Source organism: Streptopelia decaocto (genome assembly GCF_964273445.1).
Source record: "Streptopelia decaocto genome assembly, chromosome: 7".
In the NCBI taxonomy this organism is placed as follows: domain Eukaryota; kingdom Metazoa; phylum Chordata; class Aves; order Columbiformes; family Columbidae; genus Streptopelia; species Streptopelia decaocto.
Window position 1 is genome coordinate 6,855,829 of NC_138661.1, and position 22,897 is coordinate 6,878,725.

The following is a 22,897-nucleotide window of genomic DNA, read 5'->3' on the forward strand; positions in this document are numbered from 1 at the left end:
GGAAAAAAAAAAAGTTCCTTAGGAAAAAAATAGTAATAAAAATACGCGATATGTTCATAAATGGAGGGCTCTGGGGAGCGGCGGTCTCATTTTTGGCGACTTTTTAACTATCAGCCCCGGCGCTGCTTGGCGTGATACCAGCGCAACCCGGCTCCGGCGAGCCCCCCGCCGCTGCCCGCTGCCCGGGGTGGCCGGTTCGGGGCCCGGTGCCGGCGGTCCCGCCCCGCACACAGCGCCACACGTGAGGCGCCGGCCCCCTCCCAGCTGAGCGCTCAGCTGACCCCGCCGGCCCAGGGGCTGGGCCGCGCCGCCGCTCCTCACTGGCGCAGCGCGGGGCCCGGGCCGGCCGCGCCCGCCCCCGCCTCCTCCTCCGCGCCCAGCCCCGCGCCGCCCACCGCCGCCGCTGCGCCCTTCGCCGCCCGCACCTCCCCGCAGCCTGCCCCGATGCTCTGAGCCCGCGCGGCCCCAGACCCGGCCCCTTCCCGGCCGCGCCGCCATCTCCCCGCGCCGGCCATTGGAACCGCCCGCCTCGCATCCAGGGAGCCGGCGGGAGGAGTGAGCCAGCCCGCCGCCATGGAGAGCCCCGGCGGCGTCACCGACAAGAAGAGGTACCGCCGGCCGACACCGCGCCCTCCCGAGCTGCCCGCCCGCGGCACGGGGGCTCGGCCCGCGCCGGCAGCGCGCTGCCCGCCCCCCCGCTCCCCGCCCGGCCCGGGGGCCGCCTCCCCACAGCGCCGGGGCTGCCGTCCCCCGGGCACCCCCCGCGCTTTGTTACCGCCGCCCTCTCCCTGTCCTCCGTGTCCCCGCTTCCCTCCCCGCGCTCCCCCAGCCCGCGGAGCGCTTCGCTCTTTCATTCCGCCTCCTCCTCCCCGCCGTCCACGTCGCCATTTTGTCGGTGGGGGGAGCGGGCGGGCGCTCCGCCGCTGGGGGCCTCCGTGTGGCGCGGCGCCTCTCTCTGCCGCGGCGGGAGCTGTCCCGCCGGGCCGGCGCGGCTCTCGGGGCCGCGGGTGCGAGCTCCCAGCGTGTTTTCCCCCCTTGGGGTCTGTGTGGGCCCCGCTCCCTCAGCCGGGGCGCCCGGGCGGCCTGCGCGCCGAAAGCGAGACAAGCGGGGCGGGCCGCGGGGTGTCCGTGAGGGGAGCCGGGCCGGGGGGAAGCGGTGCTGGGGGGAGCCCTGCGCGGCCGCGGGCGGGGAGCGACCTGGGGGCTGCCTTTTGCTTCTGAAAATGAGCGGGTAGGAATTCATTGTGCGTTATTCCAGGCGGCCACCGAGCCTGTGGTGTTCAGGGTTTTTTTTTGTGCTGAAAAGGGCCGTTTTGGAACCCAAACAAACACCAAACCTACGCGAGATGGGGTGCGGTGGGGGGGCGGCTGGACAATGTGAGTTAAGGAGTATGAATAATTCACTCAGGGATTGTTAGCTCAAATTAAGAGGGGGAAATAAAAGCCTTAAAAGCCTTTGTTACCCGTTGAAGTTAGGGAATTTGAGTATTTGGGTGACCAGATTTCTGCGTTTGTGCCCCACCGGCGCGCGTTGTGGAGGGATTAATTGCCGTAATCGCCATCTGCAGAAGACGCCGTTTGTTTATATTGATATCGATACCTTTTTCTTTTTCTTCTTCTTCTTTTTTTTTTTTTTTTTTTAAGATGGGTTTTCTCCGCTCTCGTATCAAAGGGTTATCTGAGTAGGTTAAACGCAATAAGTATTAAAGCTCGTAAGTCGTGTTGGAAAGGAGACTGGCCCGCTTTTAAAATGGATGGTGAGCTTTGTGCTGAGCTGGGAGCGCACAGTGCTGGGCTTGTGAACGGGGAGCCCTTCACCTCTAGGACAGTCTCACCTCGGGGATGATTTGGCGTTGTTATGGGGCAGGAGGTGAGGTGGGAGAGAAGCAGCTCTTAGTCTAATGAAATCCGCACAGTGGGGGCACCTGAGGGTGGCACTGATTCCCTCACCTTTGTTTTTTCTCCTCAAAGCTAAGAGCTATTGAGAAGCCTGGGAGAAAATGTTGCAGCAGAAATGATTGTTCTGAGCTTTGCTCTGCTGCTTTAATTTAGTAGCAGGTCTAGAAAGGGGTTTTGAGACTTGAGTTGTTCTCTTGCTTTTTTTTTTTTGTTTGTTTGTTTTAAATTTGTATTACCCTTTGTTATTTTTTACTTACCATTCTGTCCCACTTGGGTACTTTATTTTTTTGCAATTTCCTTATCCTGGATGTAATCTACTTTCTTCAGAATGTAAGAATCAGTATGCAAAGCTTATCCTTCCTTCCTAAAGGCAGGGCTTAAGAAAGAGAATTTGTTGTTTTTTTGTTTCCTGTAGACAGAGTTCAAAGGTAGGAATGTTTCCTATAAAAACAGTGAGGAATATTCACATTACTTCTGTTGTAGGGCACATTTTAATGGAAAACATAAAGCTGTATCTGGGGGCTGTCAATGTGCAGTTGAGTAAAGATGGCTAAGCAAAAAGGGAAGGATATGAACACACCGGAGAACTTATTGAAAATCTCAAGTGTTTCTCAAGAGCCTGCGTTGTTTTAGAAACGTTTAGGTTTGATGGTGTCCATATTCAGAATAACTTTAAGGGAGAAGACTTTCCAGTCCTGTTCTTTGATGATAAAAGTTTGGCTGATTGTATAAATAGTGCACCTCAATTTTGGCATGTGTTAAGATCCTTTTATTCCTTGTCCCTCCCTGTGCTTGAATTTGGGTAATGCTTAGCTCTTGGTAGTTAAAGTGAAGCTTGTTTTGCTTAATTATGTGCTGTGAGATGCAGAAATGATGGAATTTGACTGTGTATCTCAGTCTTACATAAGTGAAATTAAGTTGTAATAGTAACTGGAAGTGTGGATTTATTTACTGGTTTGTTGAATCCATTATTTGAATTAGTCCTGAGCTGCTCCTACACATAGAGGGGTCACGATTCTGTATGAAACCAAGTACCAGCAACATGATGAGGTGTGGAGTTATTTGGGTTTTACCTGTTCCTTGGTAGTTGTACCATTTTCATGTGCTCCTGGGTTTTCCCTCCTGTGGTACAAGGAGCAAGTTTATCTCAGTGCATCCAGTAGGTAAAGCACTATTTTGGGGAGCTTTGTCTGCTTATTGACTTAAACTGCATTCAAATTTAAGGTTTTTGTTGAGAAGTACGCTGATTTTTATCCATATTCGTTTAACAGCAGATGTCTGATGCTGTGAAAACTTTACCTTGGCCTGTGGTGTGACACTTCACTATTAGCAGAGTTATTCTTGCACCATTTTAAGTAAATGAGCCATTTAGGGTTACTGGTTATTTTAGGAGTGGCTTGCAGCTGGTAGAAGCACTAAAAAAATGAATCTTGCATTGTTTTAAGACATTACTTGTAGCATAAAATATGTGTATTTTAATGGTATGGGTGCCGAAAAAAAAAAAAAAGTGGAAGGATTTTAAAAAAGTGATTTCTCAAGTTGTCAGTCTGAGTCTTAAGATGGTATAACCGGTGGAATTTAACATCCTGACTTGCGTGCCTTGGAGAAAAACTGAAGCTTTTCAGTTTTTCAGAGTTGGGACTTGAAACTTAACATCTAGTGTCTAAGGGGATGATCTGAAAGATCCGGGTTTTGCTCCTGGTTCTCAGCCACTGAGATCCAGCCTCAAAACCTGTTGGAGAAGCCCAGGTCCTGTGTGAGGTCTTTAGGACTGTATGTGCCATCGCTTTTTGTCTGTGAATTTCTTTCAACGCTGGTGGAACTGAGCCACCATTACCAGAGTTGAAAGTGAGTACAAAACCCTTTTGTATATGCTCGAACTGTACTTCCCTGCATGTTGTAAGATGAGGAGGAATCTTTCAGTAAATCTCTGTAGAGTCTCCCCACAGGTGTGGGGAGGGCAGAGTGGTTTCTGGCTTACAGAAAAGTGGTTTTATTGCTTTCTGGATTTTTCTGGATTGTTTGCTTTGCCATAGGGCTTACCTTCTGGTAGCGCCTGTGTTGTCTGTTCTTTGCTATTTCCTCAAACATGAACCAGTTTTGAATTCCTTCAGTAAAAGTGATCAGAAACTACTTGCCAGTGCCCACAAAAGATGAAGGCAACAGCATCGTGCTACCACCCTTCCTCGTTGTTATCAAGGCCCTGAAAATAAGAGAAGAATAGCTGTGGAGGATTTGCCTACTGCAGATATTTTGCATAATTTTGCTCTGCTGGTGCTTTGGTTTCCTTTTATCGGTGAAGGGCTGAGTGTTTGGCAGTATGTTGACAGAAGCAGCAGGAGAGTTTTCTGGTTTACGTTTACAGTCATGTTTGTTTTGCCCTTTTAAAACAGTGTCTTTCTTCACTCTGCAGTCAGGGTCTCTTGGTTGGTGTGCTTGGAATGCCAGCAACTGGCCCACACTTAGTGGGGAGAGGTCTAGTGTAGATGTGATCAGATGGTCCAGGTTGTCAGGTGGTCTATAAGTTTTTCTTTCAAGCACTTTCGAGCTTTTCTAGCAACTGTGCCTTCTGAATGCTTCTCCTTTCTGAGGTCTCTGGAGGCACATCCTGGACCATTTTTGTGAGGAGGAAAATGAATGTAGCTTCATACAGTTTTCGGCAACTTAAATGTGGCGATTAGGTCAACTGTTGGTTTAAAGGGGGAGGTGTGGATAATCCATTTTATTCCCTCTTTTAATTGCCAGCCCCGTTTTCTGGTTAGTTTCTCTTTTCTCAGAAATGTCCATCGAGGGCTTATTTAGGTTCATCTAAGGTCACACTAAAGTATGTCTGTGTAAGCCTGGAGAAGCCGAGCAGCATGGTTGTGTGCTGTGTTTTTACTGCCACTAGAAGAGAGGCCAGAGAAGACCATCCTGCTATCACATGTAAGGCTTCAATCAGCGATGCAACAGCAAGTATTTACGTATAGGCACTTGCTTTCCCCTCTGCACATCGTGAAAGCAACGTAGACCTTTGTTCCTCCGTATCATTGAACTATAATGCATGGAGTTTATAAGACTGTTTCCAGGACTCTGATCGCTGATGGTGAAGGGAGGAAAGAAAGAAAAAAAATCAATAAATGTTAATAACACTAGCAAATGCCAGCAGTGTTGTGGTATAAGCCCAAACTCTTCTGAGGTTCTGAAGAGTGCACATGTTTGCTTTGGTGGCTTCTGACCTGAAAGCCTTGAAGACTCTTGCTGAGCCTATGTAACACAATGGATTCTTGTCTGTATTCATGCTGTTCAACAGTAGCATTGCACCAATTTGTGTTAGAAGGCTGGATTTCAAGTAGGATTGTGTGAAATTTTTGGTATCAAATGACAGAAACCGCTGAGTTTTTGAGATTTTTTTTTTTTTTTTTGGTACTGCAAGAAGAGAATTTGGCAGTATTTCTCCACTTATTCTTGAAAAGCTTGGTGTTACAATATGCCAACAGAATAATTCTTGTGTGATTGTAGAGTACACATTGTTAAGTAAACCCAGGGGGAAGTCCCATGGTGGTTTATGAGAGAATCTAGATTTTCCTGATGATACTGCTCTTTCAAGGAGATGCAAATACTGATCCGATTACAATATGTGTTCTTTAAGAAAACAAACAGCTTCAAAACAAAAACAAATCTCAAAAGAACCCTAGCAAGGAGGTGCAGTAACCCATTTCTAGCAAGGTGATGTCCAAAAGGAAGGAATGTTCCAGATTACAAGTCATCAGCTCAAATGCTGCTTTTATCTTCACATACACAGTTATACAGGCAGGTGTTTACATGTCTCAAAAAAACCACCTCGGTAATGCATGTAAAGAACTTGGACCTTAATCATCTTTTCATGTTATAACAGCCCTTTCTCTTTTGAATTCGAGAAAGCTTGAGCGTTTTCATCCTCTCTTGAGAAACCTCCTTTGTATTAGAGCAAGTGGAAGAGTATGCAGGAGAATCTGAGTTTTCCACTGAGAACTGCCCCAAAATGGGAGATGCTTGGGGTTTTTATGGCATTGGGAACTACAGAAATGACCCAGGAGGGAAGGTGAGCCTTTTTACTTTAGCTAATGACTGAAAATTCAGGAAGATACAGGTTTCCAAATTACCATTGGATATGATGGCTGCTAAGGTCTTCCTCTGTTGAGATTTCTGTTTAGCTCAGAATAGAAGTCTCTGAAAATTAAGTTCCTAAATTATTAGAAACATGAAATCAGGTGAATACCTGCCAGCATATATATATTTTTTTTTAAATACAGTTTATGTAGGTGACGAACACTTCAGGGTTCTTTGATGTGGAGCCATAGCCTCAGTTGATGTAAATTAGCACAGGTTCATTGAAGCTGCGCCTGTTCATACCAGCCGGGGGGTTTGGTCTGGGGTCTCAAGAGTAATTGCATCAATAAAGAGGAGCTTCATCATATGCATAATCTGTCATTTCGTTCTGCTGAAGCCCGATAATAGTGGGACTTGTACAAAAATGTAGCCTTTTAAAACGCTGATATATTTTAGTGGCAAGACGTTTGAAATGGCTCTGCTGGCCCTGAAGAACTGGTGCTTCAAGAAGATCCATTAGCAGTTCCTTAAAGATATTCAATACATAATAAACTTTGTGTGTGTTAGGAGAGACACTGTGCAGCTTCTGTTTAATTTGGTGTGGTGTGAATGAATGCTTGTTAAGCATTTCGAGGAAAAATGTTACAGCATTGAGGAAACTGAATCGGCAACACTGAACTGTGGTATCATATTTACAACAGTGAAAGGTTTTACCAAGTAACTTACTTAATATCCTTTTCAACTCAATTTGTAATAATTCTTGGAAGTGTTACCTGGAAAAGATGACCGATTTTGTTTACCAGAATGAGTCGTTTCACCGTCGTCAATTCTAAACCAAAACCAGATTGGTGTTACTTTGTGAAAATTCCTGCATTTCAAGAAGCAAAAGAATTTTATGCTAGTGCTCCCATGTTTGTGAAGTTATTTCACGCTGTTCAGAAGTGAGAATAATAAATGTTACACTAGAGAGTTACTAGAGGTTTCCCTCATGTTTGCCTTGTGCTCAAACCCATTGGAAGAGATGGGAATACGCTCCAAGGAACAGAAAACTTGAAGTAATACACATCAGATATAAAAACTGCATCTTCTACTAGCTAAGCTGAAGAAATGAGAGTATTTTTGTGATTTAGCTGGTGGTGGGAGTCTTCAGTGCTCAGTCCTTTAGAAAGGACTTTGTCCTTGCATCCTATTGAATCTACTGGATGTTGAGCTGACATTGGTGGAGGCTTTTTGTCTATTATAAGCATTTTTCTTGGCTCCAGTCGGGGAATGTGAGGTGAAGGGAAGAGAACTTGAATGGCAGCAGTGAGGGCAAAATGCCCCGTCTCCAGTCTGGAAAACCTGAATGCAATGACATAAAATAAATGGCATATTTTAAAGCCATGTTTTAGACTAAAATTAGTTACGTTATGAAGAGTCTGCATCTGTTTGAAGATAGACCAGTTAATAGCTAAAATGTTAACTGAGAGACTGACGTTTTGGCATCTTTTTGTGAGCCTGGTAGAAGCAAAAGCAGGAGGGCTGAAGGGAGGGGAGCACTTAGTGGCTAGTTCTGTCAAACCCATGTCCAGATATCTCTTGAATAGCTGTGTTTTTTCAGTAATAATAAACACAATTTAACTACCATGTCTCTTTCATCCTGAAGGGCACAGCACAGCTAATTAAAAGGAAAAAAAAAAATAGCTGTTTTCTAGGAAAAAATCCAAATAACCAATTTGAAAAAAAAAAAATACAGTTTTTGTTACAACCAACCACTGTATGCCATGGGGTTATTTTGAAACAGTAAATTACTATGTAAAGGTAAAATATCAGTGGGTTGAGTTGTAGTGAGACACAGCAAGATCACTTCACTGTGTTCTGAATTAGAAATACTAATTTTGGAAGCTTTTACCTTCTTACTCACACTTTCTAAGTGGGGAGGTAGATGGGGTTTCAGGTCAGCTCAAGGCCGAATCTGGGTGACAGATAATCTCGGTGGTGTGGTCCTGTGCTGGCTTCAGGAGTTTCAGGCTTGGCTGCTGGGTCTTTACGTGCCATAATTTGCTTGTTTGTAAAATACCTGTTTATATAGACTTCATGGTCTTGAAAGTAAGACTTTGTAAGTTAAGGCACAGCCCAGCACGGCGGCTCTTCTCACTACTTCTCCCCACTATCGTTTTGCAAACAGCAATGGGTTTTGGTTTTTTGCTCCGAATGTTTGCGCTGCTGTAGGTGATTCAGTCTGAACTGCTTGTTTGCTCTCTTAATCTGTGAGGTTTTTTTTTCAGTTAGGGGTTATTTTTGTTGTTGATCAAGTTTCGGTAAATGTCAGTAACTACTCTCACGTGAAGAAAATAGTTTTAAATTGCTTTGTCAGAAGGTAAATGTACAAAGGAATGAATTTTCATAGTTTACATACAGAGGTATTTTCTTTGTGCTTGTTTATTATGCTAGTTTCACCAGTTAAATCTCTCTTTAAATCTTTGTTACTGTAAAGAATTTCTGATTTCTTTTCCTGCGTTGAATTACTGGGCTGTAATGTTCATTAATTCATAATGAGCAAGACTTTCTTCTAGCAGATCACATGCTTGTGATTACACATGAGATTCTTGTGTGTAGGTTTTTTGTTTGGTTGGGTTTTTCCTCACAAAATCTTTCTACACAGACTGTAAAATAAGGATAATTGGTAAATAAAATTGGCCATAATGGTAAAAGCAATATTACTTAAAAGGAAAATCATGTCAAAGGAAGAAGAGGGAAAGCTGTAGCCCAGAGCTCGTTGTGAATTGGTAGCTAAGATAGATTGCACTAATTCTGTCATGCAGTGATAGGAGGAAGATACACCCCCTTCATGGATTTGGAAAAAGTAAAATTTGTGGAGAATTTGCAGATAACTGCAGTTCCCAGAAGGCCTGCCTGCTGAACTGAGAATTGAGGCTTTGCAGTAAGTGTTCGAGTGCAGTCTGAAGCGCTTTTTTCCTTCCATCAGGACCGCCTGGTCACCTCCAATGCGTAGCCTGGGAAGCTGGCACATGAGGTGAAGCTGCTCCTCTGGCCCCTTTCCTCCTCACCATATTGCCTGCCTTTTCGGGTGTTTAAACAGCAAAGATTGGGGCTCCCTCGCAAGACCAGCTGTAATGCACCCAGGTGCCCCTGCCCTTCGCTCACAACCTGCTTTATCGTTTGCCTGCTGAGGGATGAACAGCCTGAGCTGCCGCGTCTCGGCTGCTGCTCAGACGAGATCAGCAGGTTACTGCTGGGCTGGGAGGCGAGAGGGAATGGGGCTTTTGGCGCTGTCTGCAGCGCTGGGTGATGTCTTGTGCTGATCTGTCCCAGGGCTTCGTAGCGTTAACACTGTGGCTCTGTGACTCCCAGCTGAAGTTGATCAACTCAAATTAAAAAGTATTTTTGAAGACATAAGTGAACTAATTGGCATATTCTCTGTCTATGCCAGGTGGACAACGAGGAGATTCTGATTTTGCAGCGTTTCTTTTTTTTAAGAATACTTGCATCATTAACTCACCATATATTTAAATAACTGGATTATAATTATAAACTCATTTTTTGTATAAAGTAGTCTTTAGGGAGTTGAGCTATACTGTTTTAGTTTCTCTGTGGTAAGGGCTGGGCTCGCCTGGGACTTCTTTCCATGGAAGAATAATTTAGTAAGTATTGCGGCTAGCAGCTCTGGATAAAATAAAGATCTAACGAGCAGTGGAGAAAATTGACCGGCTGCGTATTCAGCACAGTAGAGCTGTTGTAATATGCTCTTTGGCATCTGCATCTTTTAAGTGAGTTTGTGTCTAGTTGGTGATTTACTGGCTGGGATGTGCTGTTGTGTCGTAGGCGAGAGCGGTCGGCACGGACCTGCCCGGGGTTGAGCTTTTGAGATGGTCTCCGTGAACACAACTGGTTGCACTGGTGTAGCGATACCTGCCTTGGGCTGTTCTGCTGGGCTACGGCTGCAAAGCGTAGGAAGGGATTGCGTCTCTATCCTGTCCAGCTGTGCTGGCAGAGGCAGCTGATTTAGCTGTGCAGGAAGAGATGACCAAGTTTTGTACCAGCTGCAAGAATTAATTCAAACTTAAAAGCTAAATATGAGGCCACTTGCAGGTCTACTTTTCAAGTTTTAGTACCATCATGATGACATATACTGCTAGTGTATTATTTTGTTGTAACAGATGGATCTTGTCCTTTTGGTTTTGCGTATTGAAGAAAAACTGAAGCTGTGTTTTAGCAGATACAGTCTGTGTGACTCCATTTCCAAGCCAGGTATTTCCAGTACTAGTTTTACAGTCTCGAGAGAGGTTATATCTAACATGGAGGTATTGTGTATGCAGTCTTGTACTGGCAAATGATGGGAACTGGTGTCCAAGATAAACTATTTAAAGTTCAATAATGAGATGTTATCAGATTTGAGGCTCGGTATTCATTTGGATAGTATTGTTTACACATGGTGCGCTTCTGTGAAACTGTTTAAGAACAGATACTGTGATAAATACAAAGCAAATTGATTGTAGGAAACAATTATAAAGAGAAAAATGTGAATTGCTATAAGAAGATGCTTATTTTCTTAAAATTTGCTCAAAACCTGGATCAAGAAAGATAAGCTTCGATTAGTGAATACATGCACAATAGCTATTTTTCATGGGAATTGGAAACATGTCAAGGGAGAAATCTACCTGATTAGAGAAGCAGTAAGTTAGAATGCGAGTAAGGCTAGAAAATAGATAACAGCAGTAAAGCAACATACAGGAGAAAACCCACCCTGATTACTTGTGTTAATATAATACTGTGTACACAATGTAAAATTTTCCTCGACACTGGGTGGTGATTTAAGAAACAAAGAGGTGAAGTTGAAATGCTACATATCTTAAGATCTGTCCATTGACCATTTTTAATCTAGTTCGTAATTTTTAATTGAAATGTATCAGTTACAGATGGCATTTTCCGGGGTTCTTTTTGGTCTTGTTTTTGCTTATTTACTACCAGTAACTAAGTCGGGTTTACATGTGACCACTGGTCAGTGTTACACTTGAGGAGATGAAAACTGTGGGCTGAATGTTGGATGGAGAATCACTTGTAGAAATGTTCTGTGGCGAACGGAGGGGTCTCTGGGGTGGCAGGGGGAACACTTCCTTGTCTGGGAGACGTTCTGACCCATAATGACAGGAATTGCACCTTCCAGTACAGAGGCCATGTTAACATCTGTAACTGGTGCACATGGGACTGCTGGTGGGGTGTTCTGGTCTGTTGGGCCAATTTTTGCTGTAAAACTTTGCTTATATTTACCTTTCAATATTTTAAAGGCCTTTTTGCTTTGAGGCAGTGAGTGAGAGCCTGGGTAATATCCTCCAGCTGAGCTCTTGGTTCAGCTGCAGTGAATCCTGGTTGTAAAATGTCTCTTTTCTCTGGGTTTCTAGCTCAGATGTCTTTTGGAACTCAGATGTTTATTGAGCTATTGTGTGTGAACCTCTTTTAGATATAAAATGTGCTAGGTGTTGGGCTTAAAACTCATTTAAGCACTGCTTTCTGTGAGCTGCGGTGTGTAACCTCCTTTGGATTGCTCTTTGCTTCTGTATTCCGATGGCAGAAATACAAAATGGAAATGAATGTCTGGGACTGAAGTTATTCAGGAAACACCAGACCTGAAAACACATGCAATTTCCCGTCCTGCACCGGCATTTCTGATATTTTCATTGCACATGTAATCCCCTCTTCAGCTGAGATATTCTTCGGGGTCTTCAGGTGTTTTTCTTTCGTGCAAGACTGAGAGCAGAAGGTTGCAATACAGCTCTTGAGTCTGGTGGTTATTTTAAATGGAGCTCAGGTTCCTCTTGTCTCTGCAGAATAGGTATTTCTGTTGTGAAGACCATGACTTTTACACATGGAAACTTCTGAAAATCCCTCTTAAATTATATGGCTTATTTAAACTGATTTTGTGCCAGTTGCCATTTCAGTGTTTAAAGTCCTCTTCCTTGAGCTCACCTTTTTTTTTTTTTCCCTATCCTGTTTCCCTGAAAATAAGACCTACCCTGAAAATAAGCCCTAGCATGATTTTTCAGGAATTTTAAGGATGCTCAAAATATAAGCCCTACTCCAAAAATAAGCCCTAGTTACAGTTAATTAAAAAAAAAACAATGTAGAGGTACGTGTAAAAAGTTAAGCTGCTTTTGGAGAAAAAAATTGTCTTACTTTGGGGAACCGGGGTAGTTGAGAGCTCACTTAAGAAATACATTTTCTTTATAGGAGTTGAACATCCTTTAATTGACTACAAATAAACTTGTGGGCACGCAGTGATTGTGTCCTTTTCCATTTACTGTGTGCACCTGAAGTAACAAAGCTTAGACTAGTTGCAACAGCAAAGGATTTTTTGTTTTTCCTTTTTTTTTTTTTTTTGATTATTTGGTGACATCCCTTGTTGAGGCAACTCTGACTTCATAATTAAACCTCATTCGTGAAAGACGTTTTCCCTATTAATTTGATCTATTAAAGAAACACTCTTTGAAGCTGGTGGTTAATCTTCCTATTTAAATGGCTGGGTTTTACTCAGATTGGTTACAGCTTAGTTTTAAACAGCTCCTAAAAATAGCAAACTGTTGTGCTGTACAGTTTAAATATCTATCTATAGTAGGAACCTCTCTAGAAAGGAAACTCATAGTAAGAGGCAGAGGAGACTTAGCCGCTGGTACTGTTGGTACCACCGTTGCACTTGAGTTTTGCCCATCACAAAGCCAGGCAGCACTTGCTTCTCTTACTCCAGGATTAATTTTTAACAGAAGCTCTATGAGCTTGATTTGAGCAGCGTTTCAGTCAGTAATTAATAATTCAGTGGTTGTGAGGAGGTTTGGCTGTGTTGAAGTCTGCTGCTAAGCATGCTAAAACCAGGCAAAAATCTAGAAAGTGGCTGGAATATTTTCATGAACATTAAAAGCTTTCAGAAAGGAAATACAGGGGAGAGGGCTGAAATAGCAACTTGTGTGGTTAGTGTCTGTTTTAATCTCTTGCTTGAAGACTTGAAGGGCACAGCATTATTGCCAAAGCTTGGGGTTTTTAACTGGAGTGTCTGTAGTTGAAAAGGAATATGTGACAAAACTGCAGGCATCTGGGCAAATGGAAAACAATTACTTCCAGTAATCGCCCCTTTGAGTTTCTGTAAGAGCAAATTTCTGCAAGTGAAGGGATCTTGAATGGGTAGCTAACAAAGAAAAATTAAAGGTATAAAGGTGAATATGTCTAAGGCAACGTAATTCCTTGGTTTACCTTTGTCAGTGGAATCTGTGGTCCAAGGGAGACAAAGGGAATCCAGATGGTTTTTCACCTCCACCCTTAGTTTTCCACCAAGAGAAAAGGTACTTGAGGCCTGTCTTCAGCAAGAAATGTTTAATCAATCAGATTATATAGCTAAAGGTTGTTGTTAAAGGTCAGACTTGTCGTAATGGCTATTTTGGATATACCTGGATGTCAGGAGCCCCACACTTCCTGCACCAAGTTATCCATGACTAGATCAGGAACATCTGTTGTCACAGGGAAATTATCAGATATTTTAGGCTACACTCGTAATGAACACGAGCTTATATTCACAGAAACCAATAGAACTATTGCACGCGCAGAAATTTTTACTACTATAATACCCATACGTTAGTTTTCAGAATATCTCTGTTATTATTATGTTGATTTATTAATGTTTCTCATTACATAGAAGTAGTATTTCTGTCATCTAGTAGCCTGATTTTGCCACCAAAGGAGAAAATGTAATCCTATTCTTAGCTCTTATAAAATGATTCTGATAATCAAGCTTCTAGTGCTTCCTTCTGCGGGCAGTGGCAGAGGGTGGGAGGGGGATGGATGGGGATGCTGCAGTTTCATTAAGTTGGAAAAACTGAAGGTGGTCACTGAAGGAGTTCTGATGGCTTACCTCATCTTTATCAGAGCTTATTAAACATATTTTGGTGCTTCAAGGCTTCCAAGAGTCAGTCATAATAGTATTGTTGCTTGCATGTTTCTGCACAAACTAGGTGTTTGGCTATTGTGGGTAGGACATTGGGTAAAGAACTGAAAAATGCGTTCCTTTGGGTCTGTGCTTGTCTGTGTACTTTCAATCTGATTCGTTATTTCCAGGCAATATCAGCTTGTGAATAGCTTTCCTCTGTTATTTGTGATACTTCTCACAAGATGTGTGCTCATTAAAAAGTGGTTTTGCACAGATCCACAGACTTAGCAATGTGAATTTGGCAGGGGTAGTACTTAACTTTTAAGTCGAGTGAGGTTTGAAAAAAATAATTCTTAAACAGGTGGTGGTAAATAATGCAGTAGTTTACTTTCTGTCTTTTTCAACTAGTGACACTAAACATCTTTATGATAACATTAAAAGGCATGGAACTTTGAATTACAAAAAGTGCTTATAGGCAGATGCTTATCTTGCAATTTTCCTGAAAGTCAATGGAAGGGGATCTTACAGATTATGCAGCTGCTTTTTTACCTCAGGTGTATGCAAAATGAAGATAGGGTGCCTTTAGGAGACCTAAATGTATATAAAGAAAAATGGACAGTAATACTTCGGTATTGTGTGTTTAAAAATAAAACCAGATTTAACTGCAATGGCATAATTTCCTCGGGGACCACAGCAACACTGAGTTCTTGTTCAAATGTAAGATTGACTTGGAGCTCCCACCTCAAAATACGTAGTTTACAACTCATGTGACAGATGCATGAGACAAACGTGAACTGCTGTGGGTACTGTCAAAGGGAGAATTATCTGCGTTGCTGACTGGCGGAGAGTTTCGGTTGTTTCGGTGTTTGCTTTTTGTGAGCTGACCTTTAATTCGTGTGTCCTGTGGGGGGAGAGTCTGACAGAGGTGACGGAAGGAGAATGAGGCAACTTCTTTACAGCTGGAGTTTTCCATTATTGGGGAGGCTACACTGGAGAAAGAGCTGGGAAAAGGGACTTTTTGGATCGCTTGAAAAGCAGGATGCCTCATACTATATCGATAGCCTTGCTTATCTGACCTATTAAGTGGGCTCTGAAAGGACGGTAAAAGGGAAGAACATGGAGAGTGTATATGATACTACTGGATTGAACATTGAGATGGACTGAAGGGGTTAGGAAAGAGGAGGGAAACAGGATTTGGAGGCTAGAGAGGCAGCAGTCAAGGTATGAGATAAGGATATCAGGAGCGATTCTGAGTACGTAGATGTCTGTTTGAAGAAATGATCTTGTTGGAAGACTTTGTGGGTTTGAATTTATGTAGTCCTGACAGAGCCCAACCACAGCAGAACTCTATAACAGAATTTCATTTACACTTTCAATTTCCTATTTCCTATATTAACCCAAACTTTGTTTGTATAGGATTAGCTCGGAACGTAGAAAAGAGAAGTCAAGAGATGCAGCGCGGTGCCGCCGGAGCAAGGAATCGGAAGTGTTCTACGAGCTTGCTCATCAGCTGCCCCTGCCCCACACTGTGAGCGCACACCTGGACAAGGCGTCCATCATGAGACTGACCATCAGCTATTTGCGCATGAGGAAGCTCCTAGATGCTGGTAAGGGAATAACGTAGCAGACTCTGGAAAAGGGGCTGGAGGTGTACTGAGGAAGAAGCTATCTCACGAACCTATCAGCAGTTAAAAATAAATACATTCATAATTGCATCCTTTCTGTGGAAAGGCCTTACGGTAGAAATAGGCTGTTCCCAATGGCACGGGGAAAATGGTCACTGTTCAATAGACTTGTTTTTCCCTTTCTGTTCTGATGATCCTGATTGGTTTATCCCAGCCATGCTGCCATTTTCAGTCTCAATTATTTGATACTTGTCCCAAAGTTAATTTCTGTCATTCAACCCTCTTTTTTTCCCCCTAGAGTTGGTTGCTCCAGCTGTACTTTGCTAAACTGTAGGTGGTTGGTGTAAGGCTGGCTTACCTAAATATAGGTGTTTCTCCTTAATAAACTGCAAGAAATTGTTTTGTAGTTGTACTCCATGGAACATGAAGTTAGCTGAGGATATATCCATTTCTCTGCAGCTACAACTACACATAAAATTACAGGAGTATCTGACTTAGCTTATGAACCAGTATGTGTATAGCATGACATAGGTGCTGTACTGGTTGTCTGTACTCATGCATGCCTGCCTAGGCTGTATGGAGGAGTAACTTTGATAGCCATACTCTGAAATGTTCCCTAGGAAGCCCCTGAGAAAAGCTTATAATGCCTTTTTGAGATAAATGGTAATATTTTTGCTATGTAGACTTTTTCCTGAAGGTGGAAAGTCTGTTTATGCATAAAGCACAGAGGTTTAACCCCACTCTGATTTTCTGTGGTTTGTAATACCATTGCTTGAGCTTGAAGAATTCAATTGATTACTTACCTCAGTGCATTACACTGGTTTTGAACAGTCCTGCAAGATTGGCTCCTGTCAGACTGGTGCCAGAATTCATTCCTGATGGTGAAGTGAAGAATGGTGTTTCCTTGAACTAAAATGTGTGGCTGCTTGTAGGTGAGCTGGAGACAGAAGCCAAAATGGAGAAGGAACTGAACTGTTTCTACTTGAAAGCTCTTGATGGATTTGTCATGGTTCTGTCTGAAGATGGTGACATGATTTACATGTCTGAAAACGTGAACAAGTGTATGGGACTCACTCAGGTGAAATACTGACGTTTCCTAAGACTGTTTAAAATCTGTAAAATTTGTTACGTTTTTCTATATGTAAGGTTAGACACCTATATGCCCCTTATTTTTTGCAGTTTGAGCTGACGGGGCACAGCGTATTTGATTTCACTCATCCATGTGACCATGAGGAGCTGAGAGAAATGCTTACACACAGAAATGGTGAGAAGAAATTAAAAATTGATTTAATTTACTGATGGATAATTCCTGTTGGCATTAGTACAGTTGGCTGTCTGCCAGAAAAAGAGAACAAACTAATACGTTTTTCTGCTTAAATCTCAAAATAAACCTTGTTCAGAGATACTAACAACAGAAATAACCAGAATGTTTTGGCAATAGCCAAATAGGAGAGATTCATTAGTACTTCATTAGTACTCTTTTATCTGAAACAAAATTAATGACTAAAACGGAGTTATTGAGGGTGGAAAGAATTAGCGTGCCTACAGGAATAAAATTAGAGGTAGGCTGAATGAGAATGATCTTAAGCAATTGCCGTAGAAGGATACAGAGAAGTTAAATTGGTGCATTTGTCTTGGTCTGGGCTTGCCTTTAAGCAACAACATAAAAGCAAATGCTTTCTTCAGAAATCTGCAGTGGTATACTTAAGACAAAAAAGATACTATATTTAGGACGGCGTAAAACTTAATCAGGGAGTACTTGGACAGTCCCAAAAAGTGCTTTAGGATGGATGCTTCTCTGCACCTTTTAACTGGTGCATGAAATTGGTATCTTTTCCAATTTCTGACTGTTCTTCGTCCGAGGGAGTAGAACACTGTGTTAACCTATTCTCTATGCTTTCAAATTTAACAAATGCCCATGAATTACTGCTTTTATGCCTTCTAAAGTTTTGCTAATGACTATAAAGACTTGGCAGTCTTTGTGCCTCAAAACAAATCTGCTTTACTCAGCTGTTAGAAGTCTAAAATCCAGCCTCTCTTAATTCCTGTTCCAGCAAACAAGGGTTATATGGACTCTGAATCTAGATAGTGATAAATTACCAAGCCTGACCTCGGCTTTTCTGTAGCACTGTAAATCAGAAGTCTAATGTGGTTCTACTTAATTCAGTGGAAGAGACCTGATAAAATATCTTAGTGCTAAGGGCCCGACTTTGATTTTGTAAGCGTTTTCTAGACTTGTCTGCCCTTAGTATTGATGTATGTTTCCAAGGCTCGATTAGACCCCCCTGGCTTTGGAATAAAGCATCATGGGGGGTGTGGGGAAACAACTGCAATAATGCAGTGTAAAAAATGGTCTTGTTGCAAAAGCTTATTCTTAAAAATGTCATATTTACTGAGTTTCATGCAGACCAACTCTGGTGTGTCTAAATTGACCAGACTGGAGGGAGATGTCTGAAAAGCATTATTACAAAATCTGTTTCGCAAATGAAGTTGGCAGACAAAACTCTAAATTATAGTAATAATAGCACTTTTTTGTATTTATTAGGATTCCCAGGTTGCATTCTACTGCAGTTCTTACATCAGTGGAATTATTTTGCTTTTGAATTGAGTGTTAAGCACTCCCCTTTGGGATTATACAGGTGCAAACAAATACAAATGTGACTGGCAGAAGCTGAACTGCGTTCTGTCTTTACGAAGTTGCTTTTTAAGCTTTGAAAGCTGGCAATTTTAAAAATAATATCCAGTGCTGAATCAGCCTTGAGAAAGTTGCTCCATCTCTTACGGTTGCTTCTCAAGGCAGAGCCTTAAGCATCAGGAGTTGGTACCAATAATGCTGTGTGATCTTCAACTATGAATTTCTAGACTGGCTGCTTCTCTGAACCCTGCTGTGTTTTTTATTTTGCTTTTTATTTTTCCCACCCCCCTCCTTTATTGAGGATATTTTGATGTGACATAAAGCAGGCTTGTCCCTGTTAGTCTGTGCCTCTTCTAGAAGCGCTAGACAAGGTGGCATAGGGGCCATAACATTTTTCTAATGAATTTTGTCAAGCTAATAGCTGCAGCGCAAGCCATTTTGTAGCTGTGATTTGGTCCTCGCTCCTTTGTGTGTCCTGGCAAACTGGCTCTTCCAGTGCTCCTTGTCCGAGGTGCTTTTATTTCCTCCCTCCGTGCCCAGCGAGCCGTTCACAGCTCTCCTGATAGGATCAGTTTGCACCTTCTCTGCCCAGAATAGCCTCGCTAGTAATCGACTCGGAAAGTTCTCCCCTCTAAAGGCAAAACTTAACTAAAAGCTTGTGGTTAGCAAATAAGGCTAAAAAATTAGTGCTGTTAATATCAATTTGTATTAGGATTTCTTGAATTTTTTTTCCAAGAATGCTAATAATATGTTTAAACGCTTGGTCCCTGGTTGCTCTAAGAAAACAAGTCGCTGTGGGAATATTTGGATGCATGTAAACAGCAGAGCTGTTAATTCTGAATTTAAAACCTGAAAATATTGCTGTCCTGAAGAGCTACAAGCCCCAAATGTATGTGATTTGAACCTCTCTGCAGTGAGTTACCGATGCATTTCGGTGGAAACCAACTCAACAGTGATTCTCACTCAGCATAGGCTTTTGTTGTCCTCTGACACAATATTTATATATATTAAATTTTCAATCAGTGTTTTTCTCCCCACCCCTTTTTCCTGAAATTCGTGAGTGTAGAGTTGGCTGCAAATACAATACTGATTGTAAGACACTGAAATATCATTTTTTGCCTACCTCACAGTAAAACTCATTCTGAAAAGTGTTACTGTTGAAAGCACTGTTAGCTTTATCAATCTTTTTAACTTATTTTGGGGGTTTTTCCCTAGTCGTAAGAGTTCCGTAAGGTGTTGGGTTTTTTTAAATGCCTTTGGAAGATGATCCAAGAGCTTAAGAATTGGTTTTACTATTTGCTTTTGCTAGGTCCTGTGAAAAAGGGCAAAGAGCAAAACACGGAGCGCAGCTTTTTTCTCAGAATGAAGTGTACGCTGACTAGCAGGGGACGAACAGTGAATATAAAGTCTGCTACGTGGAAGGTAACTAATGCCAAGGAATATTTATGTAGGTTGGCAGCTGCTTCTTCAGATGTCATAACTCACCATATTTCAACATTTTTACTTCATGTAACGAGCTTGATTTTTCATTAAGTACTTAGCTAATTTAATGATTGTGCTTCAATATGCTGAATTTAATGCTGAACACATCACAGGGGTAACTGAAACAATGTTTTTAAATTAGCTTTTCAAAAGTCTTTTAATGAATTCTCCATTTTAAATTAGAGGTCATTTACATATTGGAAATGAAAATTACTGAAGATGTTTGCGTAAAGCCGCCTCCTCTGGGAAAAAAATACTCGACACCACTTATGCTGATACCTGATTCCTTTTGATTTGACCCTGTAAATGTGACAGTCGAGGTCTCCCCGAAGGACTTCAATACTGTTCTTTCTGCAGCCGCTGGCTGTCCCTTTTGTAACAGTTGGAACAAAAAGAGCCCACTAACTTTCTGCAGCGAATGCATTTTCTCCTCTGGACAATAAGTAACCTTTTACTGTAGCAAGTGGTGTTCCAGCTCACAGTTCTCTTTTATAACTTAAATTTAGTTACGCTGGATCAAACGACTTTTCTTCTTTGCTGCTGCCTGTGAACAATTTCTACTTCAGAATGGTTAAAAAAAACCAAAACAACAAAAGGAAACCACAAAATGCAAAACTTGTGTTTTGAAGAATACATTTGATCTCTAAGATCACTTCTGCAGCAGATCTGAAATGGAGGTTGCTGCTGTTACCATAACTTTGAAATTGAAATAGTAAGATACCTCCTGCTGAGGAAATGGAATATGGAAATGGAAATACAGTTGTGTTGTCTGACAGGCAAGACCCTGGTCTCTCTTTAAAATATACCTTTCCCATAGGTACTCCACTGCACTGGACATATTCGCGTATACGACACGTGCGGTAATCAAACTCACTGTGGCTACAAAAAGCCTCCCATGACGTGTCTGGTGTTGATCTGTGAACCTATTCCTCATCCGTCAAACATTGAGGTCCCCTTGGACAGTAAAACGTTCCTCAGTCGTCACAGTCTTGATATGAAATTTTCATATTGTGATGAAAGGTAATATATATATTCATATATATATATATATATATAAATGATTAATTCACTTGAAGGATTTGCAGGGATTGTACACCTTGGCTAATGTTGGCCTTGTACATTTACAGAGTCGTACTTGTTAACTTGATTATTGCCTGGATGCTTTGGCTTTTACGAACTGATCAGCATATCTTATTTGAAAGACAGATTTTTGAATCTGAGGAGGCTGCAGGGTTCTTACTTTGGAATAAATCCTTTGCCTACAGTTAACTACCTGCTCAAACTGGTCTTTAGTGTAGTGGCAGTGGTTAAATTGAAATGAGAAGATTCTTTTAGACACTGAAAAAACAGGAAGGATTTTAGTTTTGTCAAAGCTGGTGGCGCATTTTGGGGACTGCAGAGTGGGTGTGTAATACTTGTCACATGCATTTTATTGCTACCACTTCCCCCCTCTCCCTTCCTCAGTAGATCAGTGTTTGCTTTCTCCAGTCCAAAATAACCTCCAAAACTTCAGCTGTATTTTTGATGCGACCCATCTGCTGTTCCAAATGAAATGTTGTGTTCTGGTACAAATCATGCATATAGTCAAATACATAAGATTGCTCTTGCTATGCTTCAGAACCTTAGCTTGACAAATTTGAAAAACAAGTGAAGGAAATTATTGACCTGAGGTTTTTGGTTTGTGTTCTTTTGTTCAAGTGGGTATTATGTGTTCCTGCCCTCTCAGAGTTTAGTTTTCCTTATCACAAAAATGAACCTCTAATTACTTGCTGCGGTTTAGATGCAAAGAGATGTTAATGCAGGTCACTTTCTGTCCTCTGCAGTAACGTCATATTTCTAGGACTGATGTTGTCCCATAAAAAGTACTTATTTGGTCACATTCTGCAGGTAGAATAGGGCAAAATGAAGGCATTCCGCTGGTTAGCATTGCCCTCTAGGGGCTGAAGAAAATACTGTTGTCTTTAAAAGTTGGCTGTGATTGACAGTGGGAAGAATAAATCTGATTCCTAATTTATTTCAGGTGCAGGTTTAAAACCGTTGAAGCATGTCTCTGTTATTTTATTGAATTCTCATATTTGCCTAAGCTGGATTTTCTAGTCTGTAAGTAGCTGGTCTACCTTTCAGGGAAAAAAAATAACGACTCTGGAAAGCAGGGATTTACATAATCCTGTCCACCACAGGACATGATTTATACATATTCAATGAGAAGTAAAATCCTCTGCCTGCTGATATTTCTCTCTTAAAGAAGCATAAAAAAATAGTAATTTATTTTTAAATGAAAACTGCTAATGTGTGTGGAAGTGAGACCTGGGATGTCCAAGCATCCCAATGCTCTGGTATTTGTGCTACTCCTTGCCTGCTTTTACTTAACAATTTTTTCCCTTGTTTTAAAGAATTACAGAGTTGATGGGGTATGAGCCAGAGGAACTCCTGGGTCGCTCTATCTACGAGTATTATCATGCGTTGGACTCTGATCATCTGACCAAAACACACCATGACAGTAAGTGAAAAACCCTCTGACTACAAGAGATGAGATACAGCAGCAGCACCAGGGCTTGCTTTAAATTGCAGATAGGAATCTGAAGTGAATATTTCTCTTAAATGGTTTCATTTTGTTTCTGCCTGGAATTAAAGCTGGTGTCCTTTCTGCTTTCAGTGTTCACAAAAGGGCAGGTGACAACAGGGCAGTACAGAATGCTTGCGAAACAAGGTGGCTACGTTTGGGTTGAAACTCAAGCAACTGTTATCTACAACACTAAGAATTCTCAGCCGCAGTGCATAGTGTGTGTAAATTATGTGTTGAGGTGAGTTGAGTGGACATCACTATTCTTTGTGATAGTTTTTATTGAATACTAATTCAGATACTGATGGAGCTATCTATGTCTCTTCAACTGAGAATGTGGTCCTGTGTTGAATACGTTATGTTACTATTTTTCCTACCAGGGAAATTTTTGCTGCCAGTTCTAGGATTAGGAATTGTACTTGAAAACAAACCATTTTTTTGATCTAGTGATGTCAGCGGGAAGGTCTCTTATTGCAAATGAGTGTAGGGCCAACCTCTTCTGGACTGTTGTGATGCAAGCACTTGAGAATTTGTGTGTGTTTTGGACAACTCCTTAACCTTTGTCTGCAGTCTGGAGCAGTTAATTTCACTAATAACTTTTAGTCATGGAGTCAAAGCAGCCGTAATGGTGCCTTTCTTAAGCCCATTTATCTTTTTCTTCCTTAGAATTCCTCCTTTAATTGAAAGCTTCAACTGAAGGCAGACTTTGA

General features: G+C 41.9%; 1 protein-coding gene across 1 annotated transcript in view; it reads left to right on the plus strand.

Moving 5' to 3' along the window:
* The first annotated feature begins 372 nt into the window (after window positions 1–372).
* Window positions 373–22,897, plus strand: part of HIF1A (hypoxia inducible factor 1 subunit alpha) — a 34,033-nt gene continuing 11,508 nt past the window's right edge. Inside the window, exons 1-8 of the mRNA XM_082059465.1 lie at window positions 373–608; window positions 15,299–15,489; window positions 16,440–16,585; window positions 16,687–16,771; window positions 19,452–19,564; window positions 20,442–20,644; window positions 22,018–22,124; window positions 22,281–22,428. Of these exons, the coding sequence (XP_081915591.1) occupies window positions 574–608; window positions 15,299–15,489; window positions 16,440–16,585; window positions 16,687–16,771; window positions 19,452–19,564; window positions 20,442–20,644; window positions 22,018–22,124; window positions 22,281–22,428 (1,028 nt within the window). The 5' untranslated portion in view covers window positions 373–573. The remainder of the gene's footprint in view (window positions 609–15,298; window positions 15,490–16,439; window positions 16,586–16,686; window positions 16,772–19,451; window positions 19,565–20,441; window positions 20,645–22,017; window positions 22,125–22,280; window positions 22,429–22,897) is intronic.